The following is a 13974-nucleotide window of genomic DNA, read 5'->3' on the forward strand; positions in this document are numbered from 1 at the left end:
AGGCAAAGAGATGAGAGTAAGAGAGATGGATTTTGATAGCGATAGAGATGCAAAAGGAGAGTGATATTTAAGGAATTTTGTAAAATAAAGTTTAAATTGGCTCTCCCCTCTTGAAGAGTCAAGATCCAAAAGGAGAGTGATATTTAAGGAATTTTGTAAAATAAAGTTTAAATTGGCTCTCCCCTCTTGAAGAGTCAAGATCTATGCAAATAAATTCCAAACACCCCACACACACACACACACACACACACACACACACACACACACACACACACACACACACAAATGTCACTCCAATTGTATACACATCAATAGATGTGGCGTGAAACTTACTCTTCAATATTATTGAGCAAAAACGGTTTTCTGTTATGTATACACTACAATAAGTATGAACAAAAGGAGTTGTGACGTTTCTCAAAAAAAAAAAAAAAAAAAAAGAAGAGTCGTGTACACACTACAATAAGTATGAACATAAGGAGGGAGAGAATGTGCCAATTGAGATGGCTTAATATGTGAACTGACATTTTCAACTTTTTATTAACATGATACTTTAGCACTAATCAACACAAATTGCAGATTGCATAATAACGAATTATTTACTAGCATTCGTTCTTTCTAAGACCATCATTACTTAATTACAAATTTAATATCAAATTGTGGATATTGTCACATTGCTTTTTAATGACTTTGGTCTCAAGGAGATCGAAGAGACTTGAAGTCATATGTGATTTCCTATCAAATTATGATACCATCCATTTTTTTTTCCTGAGTACTATAATACCATAATTTAGAGTTGCTATCATGTAGGCTTTTGCAATAACTGACAATTTAATGAAAACAAAATTGTACTTTTGCTCCGATCAAAAAAAAAATTGTACTTTTGCTACTTTACAGTTGACACAAGAAACCAATAACGTACAAACCTTACATGAAATGGACAATTCAAATATTGTAAAAAGCAACAAGATCAATGGTGCAAGTGCCTGCATTCAAAAAAAAAAGTGCCTGCATTCAAAACTGATTTTAGAACATTACAAATTACGAGCTTCTTTTCGAATTGGATCAATTCAAATATTCAGTTTGTCTTCGTTTGTCATTCATATTTGAATGGTGTATGATTTCTTGAAAAGTGTATATTTCAATGTAACTGTTTCAAAATAGGAACCTTCATACAAATTGTCACTTTGTCTGATTTTCAACTCTTCCTTGGCTACCCTGCAAATCCAAGCCAAATTTCCATAGAAACTATAAAAACATGTCAGGGCCTTATAGCATCTTTGGCATTGTTTAACTTCCAGAATTGTTTTTTAGTACTGCATTTCTGTTTAAACGACATTTTCAGCTATTTAAAATCATAACCTAACCTTGTGTTTATAAACTGACAATCTTTTAAGAGAAATCTTAGTAGCATGGAACTGTGTGAAATAGATCCTTGTTATAGGGGATGTTATTTTTTGTAATCCAAAAATAAAGAATGTAATTAATACAACCACATAGTTTCATGGACTCGATAAGTTCATAGATCTATGAAGCATGTCTGTCAAGTTTATTTGAAAAATGATAAACTTCACTTACTCTTAAGCCATATATTTTATGATGTACTCTTCTCGTTATTCTTACAATTTTGTCTTTGAATGCTAACCCACCTGACTCGTATAAAATTTTTGATAAAAAGATAAAATAGAAGTTTCATTTGTTTATTTATTGGGACTGAAAATTTCAACCCCTGTGATGAAGCTATAAGAATCAGATGGGTCCAAAAAAAACCCATTCTCGCTGTCTTATCTGAAGAACCCAGAAGAAAGAATCATTTATATATTATAAATGTGAAAACTAGCATTAGTCTTGTTTAACAAAATGGCCATAATTTTTTTTTTTCTCTTTTTTGATTTTGGGTCAAGACCATATTTTTACTACTAATTTATTTTCTTGCTAACATGTTTTTACTACTACTATAAGATAAGTAAATTTCTTCCTTTCTAGAGCCTAATAGACTTTTATAAACACTCGTGGTTAGACTAACCTATGGATTTTCTTGCAATCTCAATGTAAAAGGTATCTATTAAACAATTGCTAAAGAAAAAGTTTTCAATAACCTCTGAAAAAGTATTCAATAATCTCTCTCTCTCTCTTGTTGGTGTGGTGTGGCATTAAAAAGAAGCTTTTTTTGTGAGTAGGTGAGTGTCACGATTCACGACAAAAAGGAAGACTGGCCATCCTTTTCTTTTGTATTGGTCTTGGAAAAGGTCACGCCATAGAAGTAATTATAGTATTTTTATATGGTGGATTCTTTGACAAACGTTAAGTCTCTTTGGATACTAGGACAATTTTTGGGTATCTCTTTAATTTCTTCAAAAAGAGATTTATAGAGACAAAGGGAAAAAACCCCCCCACGAAACCTCATTTCCTTTTAAGTATCCAATGTCTCCTTTATACCTCACCTTAGTCACCTTTCATCCCTTTTGAGGTGACCCCTTTTGTAAATGAATCATGGTGGAATATAATCCAGTTTTGATTAGTGTTTTTTTACTCATTATTATTATTTAATAGTCTGCTTTGAATTGGATATATTATGATTTAACAGGTGGATTCCCTAATTAAAACAAATTAATCATGTTCATCTTTATATCCTTGTACTAGATACATATATTTGTCATCATACCAAATAGTTGATTGAAAAAAAAGTTGATAAAGTAATGATTCTCATAAACATTGACGTTATTAGTTTAAACGGCCATTAAGCTTTATTAGCAAGAAAAGAAATATATTGAATGTATGATAATATACATTGGTCAAAAAGTGTTTTGAGTTGGATTAAGCATTTGTGAGACAGCTAATACTATATGAAACTTTTGCAACATGGTTTTTATCACTGCCAATAACTACTAGTGACGCAAATTTCAAGTAAGGTCCATATATTGATTGAAGGAAAAATGGGGTGGTAAAGATTGATCCTGGTAAAGGTTGGAAATATTAGGTCTAGCAGGTGAAAATTTTGAATTGGGCAAGTTATCAAAATTCTGCCATTTTGTGAATTATAGTGTCTTTTATCAACAAGGAGACGTGTCTGTTTGATTGATTTATTTATTTTCAACTTATTTGGTTTATATATATAACTTTTTAAAATCTTACATCAAATATTTTTTTTTAAATAAAATAATCTAAATAAAAAAATCATATCAAACAAATAAATAAGTGATTAAATTGCATTGTCTATTATGTTAGTTGTGATTCTTTATAGTCACAAGGATATAAGTATATTGCCAAGAGTCTTGTAATTAAATTAATTGACATCTCCTAGCGTTTTCAATGGAAACATTTAAGGTTTAAACGAAGATACAAGTACTTTGAATGCCCTTAAGGAAGAAAAAAACCATAATCTTTTTATTGTATAAACAAAAAGACAATTGTTTAAATATATAGTTGTATTGATCAATAAACTACACAATTGAATTTAATTCTTATTGATTTTTTTTTTTTTTTTTGTAATTCATTGATACATGATTGAATTTAATTAAAAATCCGAAATTACAACCTCTAACACCCAAGTTTTGCAATTGTGCTTAAAGTACTTCAAGGCCTCAATCAGTTCTTCATCGAATGCCATACTATTTATGTGTAGAAAAAAGTGGGTATGTTCGGGAAACTAGACCCTATACTTTGTGCTTGAAGTACTTCAAGCAGTTCTACATCAAATGCAGTACTATATTATGTGTAGTATAAGGGTATGTTGTGGGAATTAGACCCTATTGTATACTATGTATGGCAGTATGGGACAAAGGTGGCCGGGCGGTCACCAACTCCTACTTGCTTCCCAACAAGATTAGAGAATGTTGAGACTGGGTTGTTGTTATATTATGTTTACTATCTATAAATATAAATATATATTTTCACTCCAACAGTTAACACCCATGAATTTTCTTCCTACCATTTGTCTACTTTATGCCTTTGGTTGAGTGAAAATTGTCCACTTCTGAACGTTTTGACATTTTGGGGTCTACAGGTTCTAGCACAATTCTAAAGTTTCTTCTTAAATAAAAAAGCCCTCGAGCTGATTTCCATCTTTTAATGCAAAAAAAGTCCTCTCTTTCATTACAAAAGCTTAAAAGATTGTGACTTTATAGTCTCTTCAAAGAGAAGGCACACTCACTAGTCAAAAGCTTCTCTTTTTATTTTTTCTTTCTTTGTTCTTCCACTGGCCGTAGATTTGTGAGTTTTATGCAACCACTTCAGCTCTGCTATGTTCAGACTCTATTCTGTTATCAACAAAATATGATCACTTTGTGATTACTTCCTTCCAAGGAGCTGTGTTTTGCTGAAAGAGTGAAAAAGCAAAAGAAGAGAAATTGAAAATTTTGGAGTCTAATTGGTGGTCTTTGAGAACTCTCATTTGGTCTTTAGCATTAGTTGGCCTGGTTGTTCTCTAACATACCCCATCTAGGCATTTACTTATTTTGTTCTGGAGTGAAGTGGTAACTGTTCTTTGCTCTTGTTTTGCTGTTTAAGCTTTTCTTACTTCTGTGAAATGCTTTTTTTTTTATACTGAAATCACTGTTTGGGATGGTTTCAGAGATGGGTTTTGAGGGGAGTGGAGGTAGTAAACTGCTGGGACTGAGAGTGACCCCAATGCACAAGCGTTCAAAGAGGTATCTATCTAACTGTTGGGTCATTTAATTCTTTTCGTTAGTTTGCGATCATTCTGCAAATACACTTTCAAAATTTTGGTATGTTACTCAGGTGGGGTGCATTAACTGGATTGACGTCTGAGATAGGTTAGAGGGGACATTGGAAACTTGAGCTTTCCTTTTTGCTAAGTAGAAACTTGAGCTTTCACAGCTATAGATATTAGTAATAGTAAATTACCCATTTGTGTTTTATAAGTAATATTCCTGATGGCACATACCTAATCACCCTTTTTCTATTGGTTACTATATTCATAGTTTCTGTGAGTCGTCACTTTTAAAATGGCTAATTCCCTAAAGAGCATTTGGTTGAAATGGAAACCAATGGTTCAGAGCTTCAAGAAAGGGTAAAACTTGGGTGTTTTTTCAGTTAAATCCTTGAATATGCACATTTAGACATGTAATCTTTTGTTTCCCTGCTAATTTGTAGATTGTGATTCCCACTTGTTTTCTGTGTCCATTATTTTCTGCTAAGGTTTGTAAAGCATGTTAATCAATCAGTAATAGCGGGTATTGAATGTAATTAGAAACTGGTTTGAGAGAGGCTTAGGGACAATGATAATTACACAGACCCCAATGGAAGGAAGGTTATTTTGTAGACTACCAACGTATTTTGTAGCTTGGGGTTGTTCATGGGAAGAAAAATGTTTATGAAGTGGCCTATAATTGCTATGACAGACTTCAAATCCTGCCTTCTCCAATCTATTTCTTTTGACTTTTTTGTGTACACTCTTGTGCTCTGACAGCTTTCCTGATAAGAAAAGAGTTGGGGGAGATAACGTGGATAGTTCCTTTGAAGCCTCAGACCGAATAAAGATGGTAAGATTGGTTACTCCTTTCATCCTTCAAGGAATTATCCACTTCATCTTATTTTTTATTTGATTGTGTTTCGCTCTGCATCTTAAGAGCCCATCCAGAACATTTGTAATCCTTAGTAATTGAGATATAAGGCCTTGTTGGGCTGAGTTGATACCTTATACTAAGCAAATGATCGTTTTTTATAGCTCTTATGCAGTGCTTTCTCAGTGAGTTTTACTTGTAGTAAATAAGTACACATGTAACTCTTGCATTTCTAATTTACTTCAATCTGGTTTCAGGATATGGGGCACTTAGAGGACCATATCAAAACCAATAAGAAGCAATCCCCTAAGGCTGAAGTTCAAAATTATTTAAAGCAAGAGGTATGGAAGTGAATTTTTTCTTCTCAATAACCACGTTATGAAGAATCACAAGACTTAAATCTAATCCTTTTCCTTGGTCATGCCTCTATTCGGCCTATTGCAAATAGGCTCCATCTTTATAGCTGTGATTTCTACTAGTTACTTATTAATTTTAAAATATGTTGCTAGCAGATTCTACAACTTGAGAAGAGATTACAAGACCAATTTGAGGTCCGCCGGGCTTTGGAAAATGCAATGGGATATAGGTCTTCCTCTCAGGATAATACAACTGGAACAGTAATGCCCAAGGTATACCTTCTTGCCTACATCTCCCAAACACTGATGTAGATTTGTTTTGGAGAGTAATTTATATAACTTTTCTTGCTAAAGAGGGTGTCCAATGCTCTACGAACACCTGACTATTCCCTTGAGTGTGTGTAGTCATTTTGTCCCACAAACACCAAGTAATTACAGGGAGGAATCCCTTGGGGGTGGTCCGAAGATGCTGGTTGTGGGTTTTGAAGTTTGAACCCAGGACCTCATTGATCTAATGAGGCCTTAGGAACCACTAGGCCTTGGGGATTTTGAAGAGTAAATTATTATGAACTACTTATACAGTTTAACTGCAGTTTCACCATTTATGTATTTTGTCTATAATGTAGTTGTAAATTTTATCCTAATATCTTAAGGTGTTGCATTATCTCATTATATTTCTTAATCAAAGAGAGGGAAAACTGGAAAACCAATACTGTGAACAGTCTATATCTACGGAGAATTCCCACTTTCTATTTTATTATTATTATTATTATTATTATTATTTTTTGTAATTATGACTTAGACACCATGTGTTATCTTATCCATAAAGGTACTTGTAACTAATGAATCATATGCTCCAATATTTTATTTTATGGTTTAATGCTACTACTAATTGTCATAATTTTTTATGATGCCCTTGTATAACCCCAGTTAACCATGGAATCATGCATAATTCCTATGTTAATTACAGCCTCTGGTTTTGTTTTTCCTTTTGCTTAATAGCTGCATTTTCATTTTCATACTGTAATTTAACGCTACTTTTCGATTACTCCAGCCAGCCACAGAGTTAATCAAGGAAATTGCAGTGTTAGAGTTGGAAGTAGTGTATTTGGAGCAATATCTTCTCTCCTTGTACCGGAAAGCATTTGATCAACAAATAACTATATCTCCATCTTCCAAGGATGACAGATTAAAATCACCTATAAATACTCCAAGAGCAAGGATCCACAAAGCTTCCAGACTTGATATTACATCAAAGAGGGAAAGTTCAGTTGCACAAACTGGTTGTGAGTCGCTTGACAACCCATGGAAGGAATCCAATGGAATTGGTGGGGAGGAGAAGCTATTAGATTCTGGTGTTCATCGCTGTCACTCCTCATTATCTCAACGTTCAGTGTATTCGACTAGGACTTCACCTCCAGTTGATTCTTTGTCTAAGGCTTTACGCGCTTGTCATTCCCAACCTTTGTCCATGATGGAGGTAACTTGAGTCCCATCACATAACCATCTCTACTCTCTAGTTGGAGCTTGGCTCCCCCAGGACAGCCAATTGCATAGATCCACACTACATCAAAAGATGTGTTAAATTTTTTTATTTTTTATTTCCAGAAATATATCCTATTAATTTCAGTTTTCTTTTAACCCAACTTTTTACGAAATAAATGGAGACAAAATGTCACTAGTGCCTTGATGTGGAGGTGTTATTGGCAATAACTTGCAACTGCAACAGAATTATAACAAAAAATGTTTGAGGAATACATACATGAGTTCCCATTCCTAAATTCATTCATACGTTCACAAATTCATATATTGCAATATGGAGACCTTCTCTGGATTATGACTTTCTGTTGTTTCTCTACAGTATGCTCAGAATACTTCGTCAAGTATAATCAGTCTGGCAGAGCATCTTGGTACCCGCATCTCTGATCATGTTCCAGAAACACCTAACAGGCTTTCTGAGGATATGATTAAGTGCATGTCAGCCATATATTGCAAGCTAGCAGACCCACCTTTGACACATAATGGCCTGTCATCTCCCAATTCGTCTATGTCATCGATGAGTGCATTTTCTCCACAAGATCAGTGTGATATGTGGAGTCCAGGGTTCAGGAATAATTCTTCTTTTGATGTACGCTTAGATAATCCTTTCCATGTGGAAGGACTCAAGGAGTTCAGTGGACCATACAGCACCATGGTTGAAGTCCCTTGGATTTACAGAGATGGTCAGAAACTGGGTGATACTGAACATCTGCTACAAAATTTCAGGTGAATCTTTATGAAATGTTTACTCAAGAAAATATCATACTCAAATGATGTTGAATTTCATTTGATAATGGAATCACTTAGATGTATTCCATGCTCTCTTGCAATTTAATTATGGTCATTGAGTTGTTCTGTTACAGGTCCCTTATTTGTCGATTAGAAGAAGTAGATCCTAGGATGTTGAGTCATGAAGAGAAGCTAGCATTCTGGATTAACATACACAATGCGTTGGTGATGCATGTAATGATTCTTATCAGTAGATATATTAACTGTACAGTGTTAATTCCTGCCTATATCTTTATTTCCGATGCAAATGAAATTTAATCAGCTTTTTGCTTTCCGATAGGCATATTTGGCTTATGGGATTCCACAAAACAATGTAAAGAGAGTTTTTCTACTCTTAAAGGTGGGATGTTCCTCATTGTTCCTTTAGGAGAATAGCTAATGTTTTACGTGGTTATTTGTCTTCTTACACTTTTCCACTATCCAGGCAGCATATAACATTGGGGGTCACATCATCAGTGCAGACACTATACAGAGTTCTGTCCTAGGTTGCAGAATGTCTCGTCCTGGGCAGGTGTGCCTAAGCCTTTTCTTTTTTAAAAGTTATCTTGAGGGTATATGAGATTAGTGTTGATATCTTTAGTAAAATTTATGCATTTAAAGTTATGTGAAATGATGTTGGGCTTAAATTCAATTACTGGCCTTGAAAGTGTTAGAACAATAGTTAAGTAATTAAATTCACTCTTTCCCATTAGCTTAAACTTTTGCTATAAGCGGTAGTTTAACATGGTGTTAGGGATGGTGATCCTTAGTTCTAATTCTTTCTCCACTCCACCTCCCATTTAAAGTTAAAAAATTCTAATAATGATTTAAGTGATTAAATTTATCATTTCCGATTAGTCCATATCAGAAAGTTTTTCTTTGGTAGACACAAGACCATCTCTTGCTGCACAGCAGAAAATTTTAAGCCTATCCTCTTATTTACTCTTACTCTTCTCAGTAGGAGGTCAAACTTATGATTCCCAAAGACACATTATCAATTTTTTTTTTTTGACTTAATTATCTAAATTAATTCTCACTAGAAACAACAAAGCTATTTTTTCCTTTTAGTTTGTTATTTACCTGGTGAGCCTCATCCAAATTCATGTTTCTAGTGGGGCTGATAAAAGCTTGTTTCTGTGTGTAGTGGCTTCGCTTGTTACTTTCTCAAAGGACGAAATTCAAGCCTGGAGATGAACGGCAAGCATATGCAATTGACAATCCAGAACCCCTATTGCACTTTGCGCTCTGTTCGGGAAGCCATTCTGATCCAGCGGTACTTCTTTATTCTTTATCTGTTTTTAGCTTCATTTATTATCCCATGGCTGCTTAAAAATGCAGTGTAGAGACTCTGCATTAATGTCTAATATTGGTTGAGAATGCTCTTCTGAAATGGTAGAACAGTCTTACCATTAAAAAAGAAAAATAGAAGAAGAAAAAAGAATTGATGAAAGTAATTATATTACAAGACTCATTTCCCTTTGATGGGGTAAATCCATTGAGACTTACTATTACATTTACATGCAATATCTTTTCTATTCATACTGCTTGACAGTATTATAGGAGACTAATATTCAGAAACCGGTTTAATTTATGGCTCACTTCTTCACTTTCCCAGTTTGTTAACTCAAGTCTTTGTTCTTCACATACGTTTTGTCTTGAAATTGAGTTCCTACAAAATATAGGTGATACATATTCACCGCAGGAATTGGCTTCAAAAGAGTTTCATAACTTCATAAGAGTCAAGCAAGTTTGTTGTGTTTAATAAAGCTAAATGTGCTGATCCATTAAGTTAATTCCTAGCAGTCAAGTTATATTGCGGTTGTAGGAAGCTAACGTTTTGGAGATATCTTCAAATGCTTATGATGGAAGTCTTTCACTGTTCAGTTTCTCTTTAATATGTGCTATGATGGAGCAAGAGGGCAATTTTGCTAATGCGGCTAGCAAGCAACAAAAGGAAGTGAAAAAAAAAAATGTAAATTTAAAAAATTTATGGAGGAGGGATCCGTCAGATTGGTGTAAAACCAGTAAAAACTAGTTTTTGTAGGATTTGTAATTAGAAAAATCTGCTATTTGATTTCATTTCCTTGTTCTGTTATATTTGCCAAAATGAAAATCCCTTTCAGATATTTCTGAAAATTAGTTTAATTTATACAAATTTATAGGAGTTTATAGATTGGATTGCAATTGACAATAGATTGATTTGATATTTGAATTACACGATGGGTATGAAGAAAGTATTTGATCCAACAGAAGGTTTAGAACAAATATGGATCCTAAAAGAAGTTATATAGTGGTGTAAAACTAGGCAAGCTAGATGTAAATATAATTCCTAACTCATAAACAGCTCAAAGAAAGAAATTCAAACAGGATGAAAGATATAACCTTAAAGAGTAACATGTCTTGGTACCTGATGGGATATATTTTAATCTTTTATTCTTTTGGTCTTGTTCAGGTTCGAGTGTACACGCCCAAGAGAGTATTTCAAGAGCTGGAATCTGCAAAAGAAGAGTACATTCGAGCTACCTTTGGTGTACGTAAGGATCATATAATCCTTTTACCGAAAATCGTTCAGTCATTCGTGAAGGATTCCGATTTGTGTCCAGCTGGAGTGATGGAGATGATCCAACAGTCTTTGCCTGAATCTCTGAAGAAGAGTCTTAAGAAATGTCAGCTAGGAAAATCTCGCAAGAGCATCGAATACGTTCCTCACAACTTTGCCTTCCGGTATTTAATTTCTAAAGAGCTCGTAAAATGACTGCTTGCATTGGCCGCTAGTTAATACTTGAGATAGATTGCATTGCTCCTAGGAGTTTTATACTAGGAGAGTCTATATTTTTTTTTGTACAAAGTAGGATATGAAGCCGGAAAAGGGAGGATAGGAGAGTGATCTATGGCATTTTGTACTCATTATGTGATATCCATGTTGCTATGTTTCCCTACAGAAAGTATCTATTGTTGCTGTAGTGTTGTGAAAATTCAAGAATCTGCATTGAGCTATGTAAATAAATCTGTTGCATTCTCAATCTAGAATACTCTAATTACTCTCTAACCATGATTGCTCTCTACTCTGCATTTTATAAAATTTAGCCTTGATAACTAACTCACTTGACAGATTGGTTCATAAAATAGGTGCTTAAATGTACATACATGTGACCACCTGCAAAAAAAATGTGGTGATTAATCGCCCACAATAAAGCTTGCTTCACTTAAATTGCTGACAGTGCCAGCCTTATTATGAGGACAATCTTTATTATGCATGGTGTTAGAAAACAGAAAACCTAACCAAGATCTAGGGGGGTGCCAATAGCAAAAAAGATCAAAGCAAACACTAAGAAGGTTGCAGATTCACGAATTTTTTTCCAGTGGGTGTTTGTTGTGAGGGGGGGGGGGGGGGGTTTTCGCTAAACCTATTGCTCAAGCACCTATTTATCCACTTGCTTAGGCAACTGTGCCTCAAACTTCCTCCTCCAGTATGTCTGCCAAGTCCGAAGAGAAGTTTAGCCCAGAAAAGTTTAGGGGGCTGTTTGGATTTTGATTTTCTATAACTCATAACTCAAAAATGGTAGGACTCATGGCTGAGAAGTTTGTTTGGATTTTCATAACTTTGTTTTCAGTTTTTGTTTCCATCACTCAATTCTCTGATTTTTGAGTGATGAGTTATGAAAACTGAAAACACATTTTAGCTGTTTTCAGTTTCCATAACTCTATTTTCAATGACATTTTCGTAAATATATTGACATGGTAGCCCCCATTTACTGTATCCTGTCTCATCCTTCAAACTATCTCTCTATTTTTTTTTTTCCTCTTCCTCTTCTCTTCCCAAGCCTCTCTCTTCTCTCCATACCCATTTGCCATTAGCACAGCCCATCCTTCAAACCATCTCTTTTCCTGTAACTCATCACGATTTTTTTTTCTTCGTTGTAAGCTTTTTTTTTTTTTTTTTTTTTTTTTTCTCAGCTCTACAGTTCTTTATTTCTTTTTCTTTTTTTTTTTTTTTTAAATATTTTTGGTCTGAAGCTACACTTCATGACTAGGTAAGGATGGGTTTGGATGTGGATTTGGGGTTTCAAAAACCCACATGAATGAGTTTCAAAATACCCATTCCTTGAACACAGCAGTTGGGGTTTCGACGTGGTGTCCCAGCCGAGACCGTGGACGAAGATCTTGTAGTGGGTCGGGTCCTCATCCGCCACCTTTCAGATCTGATCCGCCACATCACGGTGCTTATCCACTTGTCGTCACTGTATCGGTTATGTATTGGCTCGTTGTCTCATCGTCGCGCGGTTGAGGTGGAGGTGGAATTAGCTGTCTGATTGGCCACATTTTATTGTTGTTGTTGCTGTTTTTGTTATTGTGGTTGAAGCTGGGTTCAGGTTTGTGTTTTGGGAGAGTAACAAGGGTGAAGGAGGGGAAATGAGAAAAGAGAAAATGGTGGGGCCCACAAAACAGCATTGCTCTGACCAAATGATAGGTATAGGGTCCACAAACAGTTGAAAAATATTGAGTGATGACAAGTGAGTGATGGTGCCAAATGAGGTGGGGTATTTTAAGTGATGAGTGATGAGTAATGAGTGATGAGTGATGAAAATTGAATGATGAGTGATGAGTGATGAAAAAAAAAATCCAAACAAGGCCTTATTCTCCATGGACTTAAGAAAAAAGATTTGATTTCCTTATTGAAGCAGTCCCTTCAGGATGATGAAGAAAGATGATTCAAATGACGAGTCCATGGCATCCTCCAAAGCCTTTTTTGCTAATGATGATAACCCCTATTATCCCTATGATGAGACTTTGTTTGGGCATGACCCAATTGCTACTCCAAATTTAGCTGGGTCTAATTTCCTGCTTCAGCTCTATAATTGCAAAAATACTATTGTTAGTACATACAGAAAAAATTGCTAAAGTCATTGCTTATATCACTACTGTCGGCATATACTGATGAAATTGCTGAAGCCATTTTTTACATCACTACTATTGACATGTACTGACAAAGCTGTTGAAGACCTGCTGTCAATAGTAAAAGAGTCAAATTTACTATTCATTATGATAGTTTTTAGACCCCTTAAACAATTGATTAAACCTAGGTAATTAGCCAAGTTGTTACTTAATCCAATTAAACAAGTCTAGGTTATCTCAATAATAAAAATCAAATCATGCAAAGCAGCGGAAAATAAATAACACACGATATGATCACCCAGGAAACCAAATCGGTAAAAACCTAGGGAGGATTTGACTTAGCTATCCTCAAGGTAAACTTAAATCCACTATCAGAAAGAATCGAAGTTCATACAAAAGGACTTACAAGCACCCCCGCTCGACTTCCTAATGCTACCAACCAGTAGAACTTACTGACACGACCACGTGCAAGCTTCGAATCCACGAACTTCTTCTTTCTTTGGATTCCCACCAGCTACAAGCACCCCCGCTTGTGTATTCTTTAAGTTTTAATGGCAGCAACTGTTTTGATCATCAAGGTGTAGAGAATATCTCCTCCTTGAAAACCCTAAGTTTGTGTAAAGGAAAACTCCTCTAGATCTCACAAGAGATTTACACAAACCGCAATATGAGCAACACTAAAACGTGGCTAGGGTTTGCTTTTTATACTTAGGACAAATAAGAAACCCTAAAAACGTTTTAAAACAACTAGGGCTGAGTTGGAAAATTCTGCAGAAAAGCAATCTGCCCGACGTTCGATCGGTCGAGCCTAAGCTTCGATCGATCGAGCCAGGCTGAAAGCCACACTGCTTTCTGCTTTACACTCGATTCCAACTTTACATCGACATAAAACT

At 35.0% G+C, this 13974-nt stretch overlaps 1 protein-coding gene across 2 annotated transcripts; it reads left to right on the forward strand.

Annotated features, from left to right (window-relative positions):
- Positions 1-3891: 3891 nt before the first annotated feature.
- On the forward strand, positions 3892-11234 carry LOC126732624 (uncharacterized). Of its 2 annotated transcripts, XM_050435585.1 has the most exons (12): positions 3892-4472; positions 4571-4646; positions 5429-5501; positions 5780-5863; positions 6035-6151; positions 6933-7358; positions 7740-8143; positions 8281-8380; positions 8487-8546; positions 8631-8717; positions 9330-9458; positions 10638-11234. In XM_050435585.1, the coding sequence occupies exons 2-12, from the start codon at positions 4573-4575 to the stop codon at positions 10938-10940; spliced, it is 1857 nt and encodes a 618-aa protein (XP_050291542.1). In that variant the 5' UTR covers positions 3892-4472; positions 4571-4572; the 3' UTR covers positions 10941-11234. The 2 variants fall into 2 exon arrangements, with proteins under 2 accessions (XP_050291542.1, XP_050291543.1); XM_050435586.1 differs by lacking the exons at positions 3892-4472; positions 4571-4646 and adding an exon at positions 4950-5029.
- The last annotated feature ends 2740 nt before the right edge of the window (positions 11235-13974 follow it).

This window comes from Quercus robur, chromosome 6, assembly GCF_932294415.1.
Source record: "Quercus robur chromosome 6, dhQueRobu3.1, whole genome shotgun sequence".
Classification (NCBI taxonomy): Eukaryota; Viridiplantae; Streptophyta; class Magnoliopsida; order Fagales; family Fagaceae; genus Quercus; species Quercus robur.

Bases quoted from the DNA above. Each gene is read 5' to 3' on its own strand.
- LOC126732624 (XM_050435585.1), top strand. From the start codon at position 4,573: ATGGGTTTTGAGGGGAGTGGAGGTAGTAAACTGCTGGGACTGAGAGTG. The intron at 8,144-8,280 runs GTGAATCTTTAT...GTTCTGTTACAG, and splicing joins CATCTGCTACAAAATTTCAG to GTCCCTTATTTGTCGATTAG. The intron at 8,381-8,486 runs GTAATGATTCTT...GCTTTCCGATAG, and splicing joins ACAATGCGTTGGTGATGCAT to GCATATTTGGCTTATGGGAT.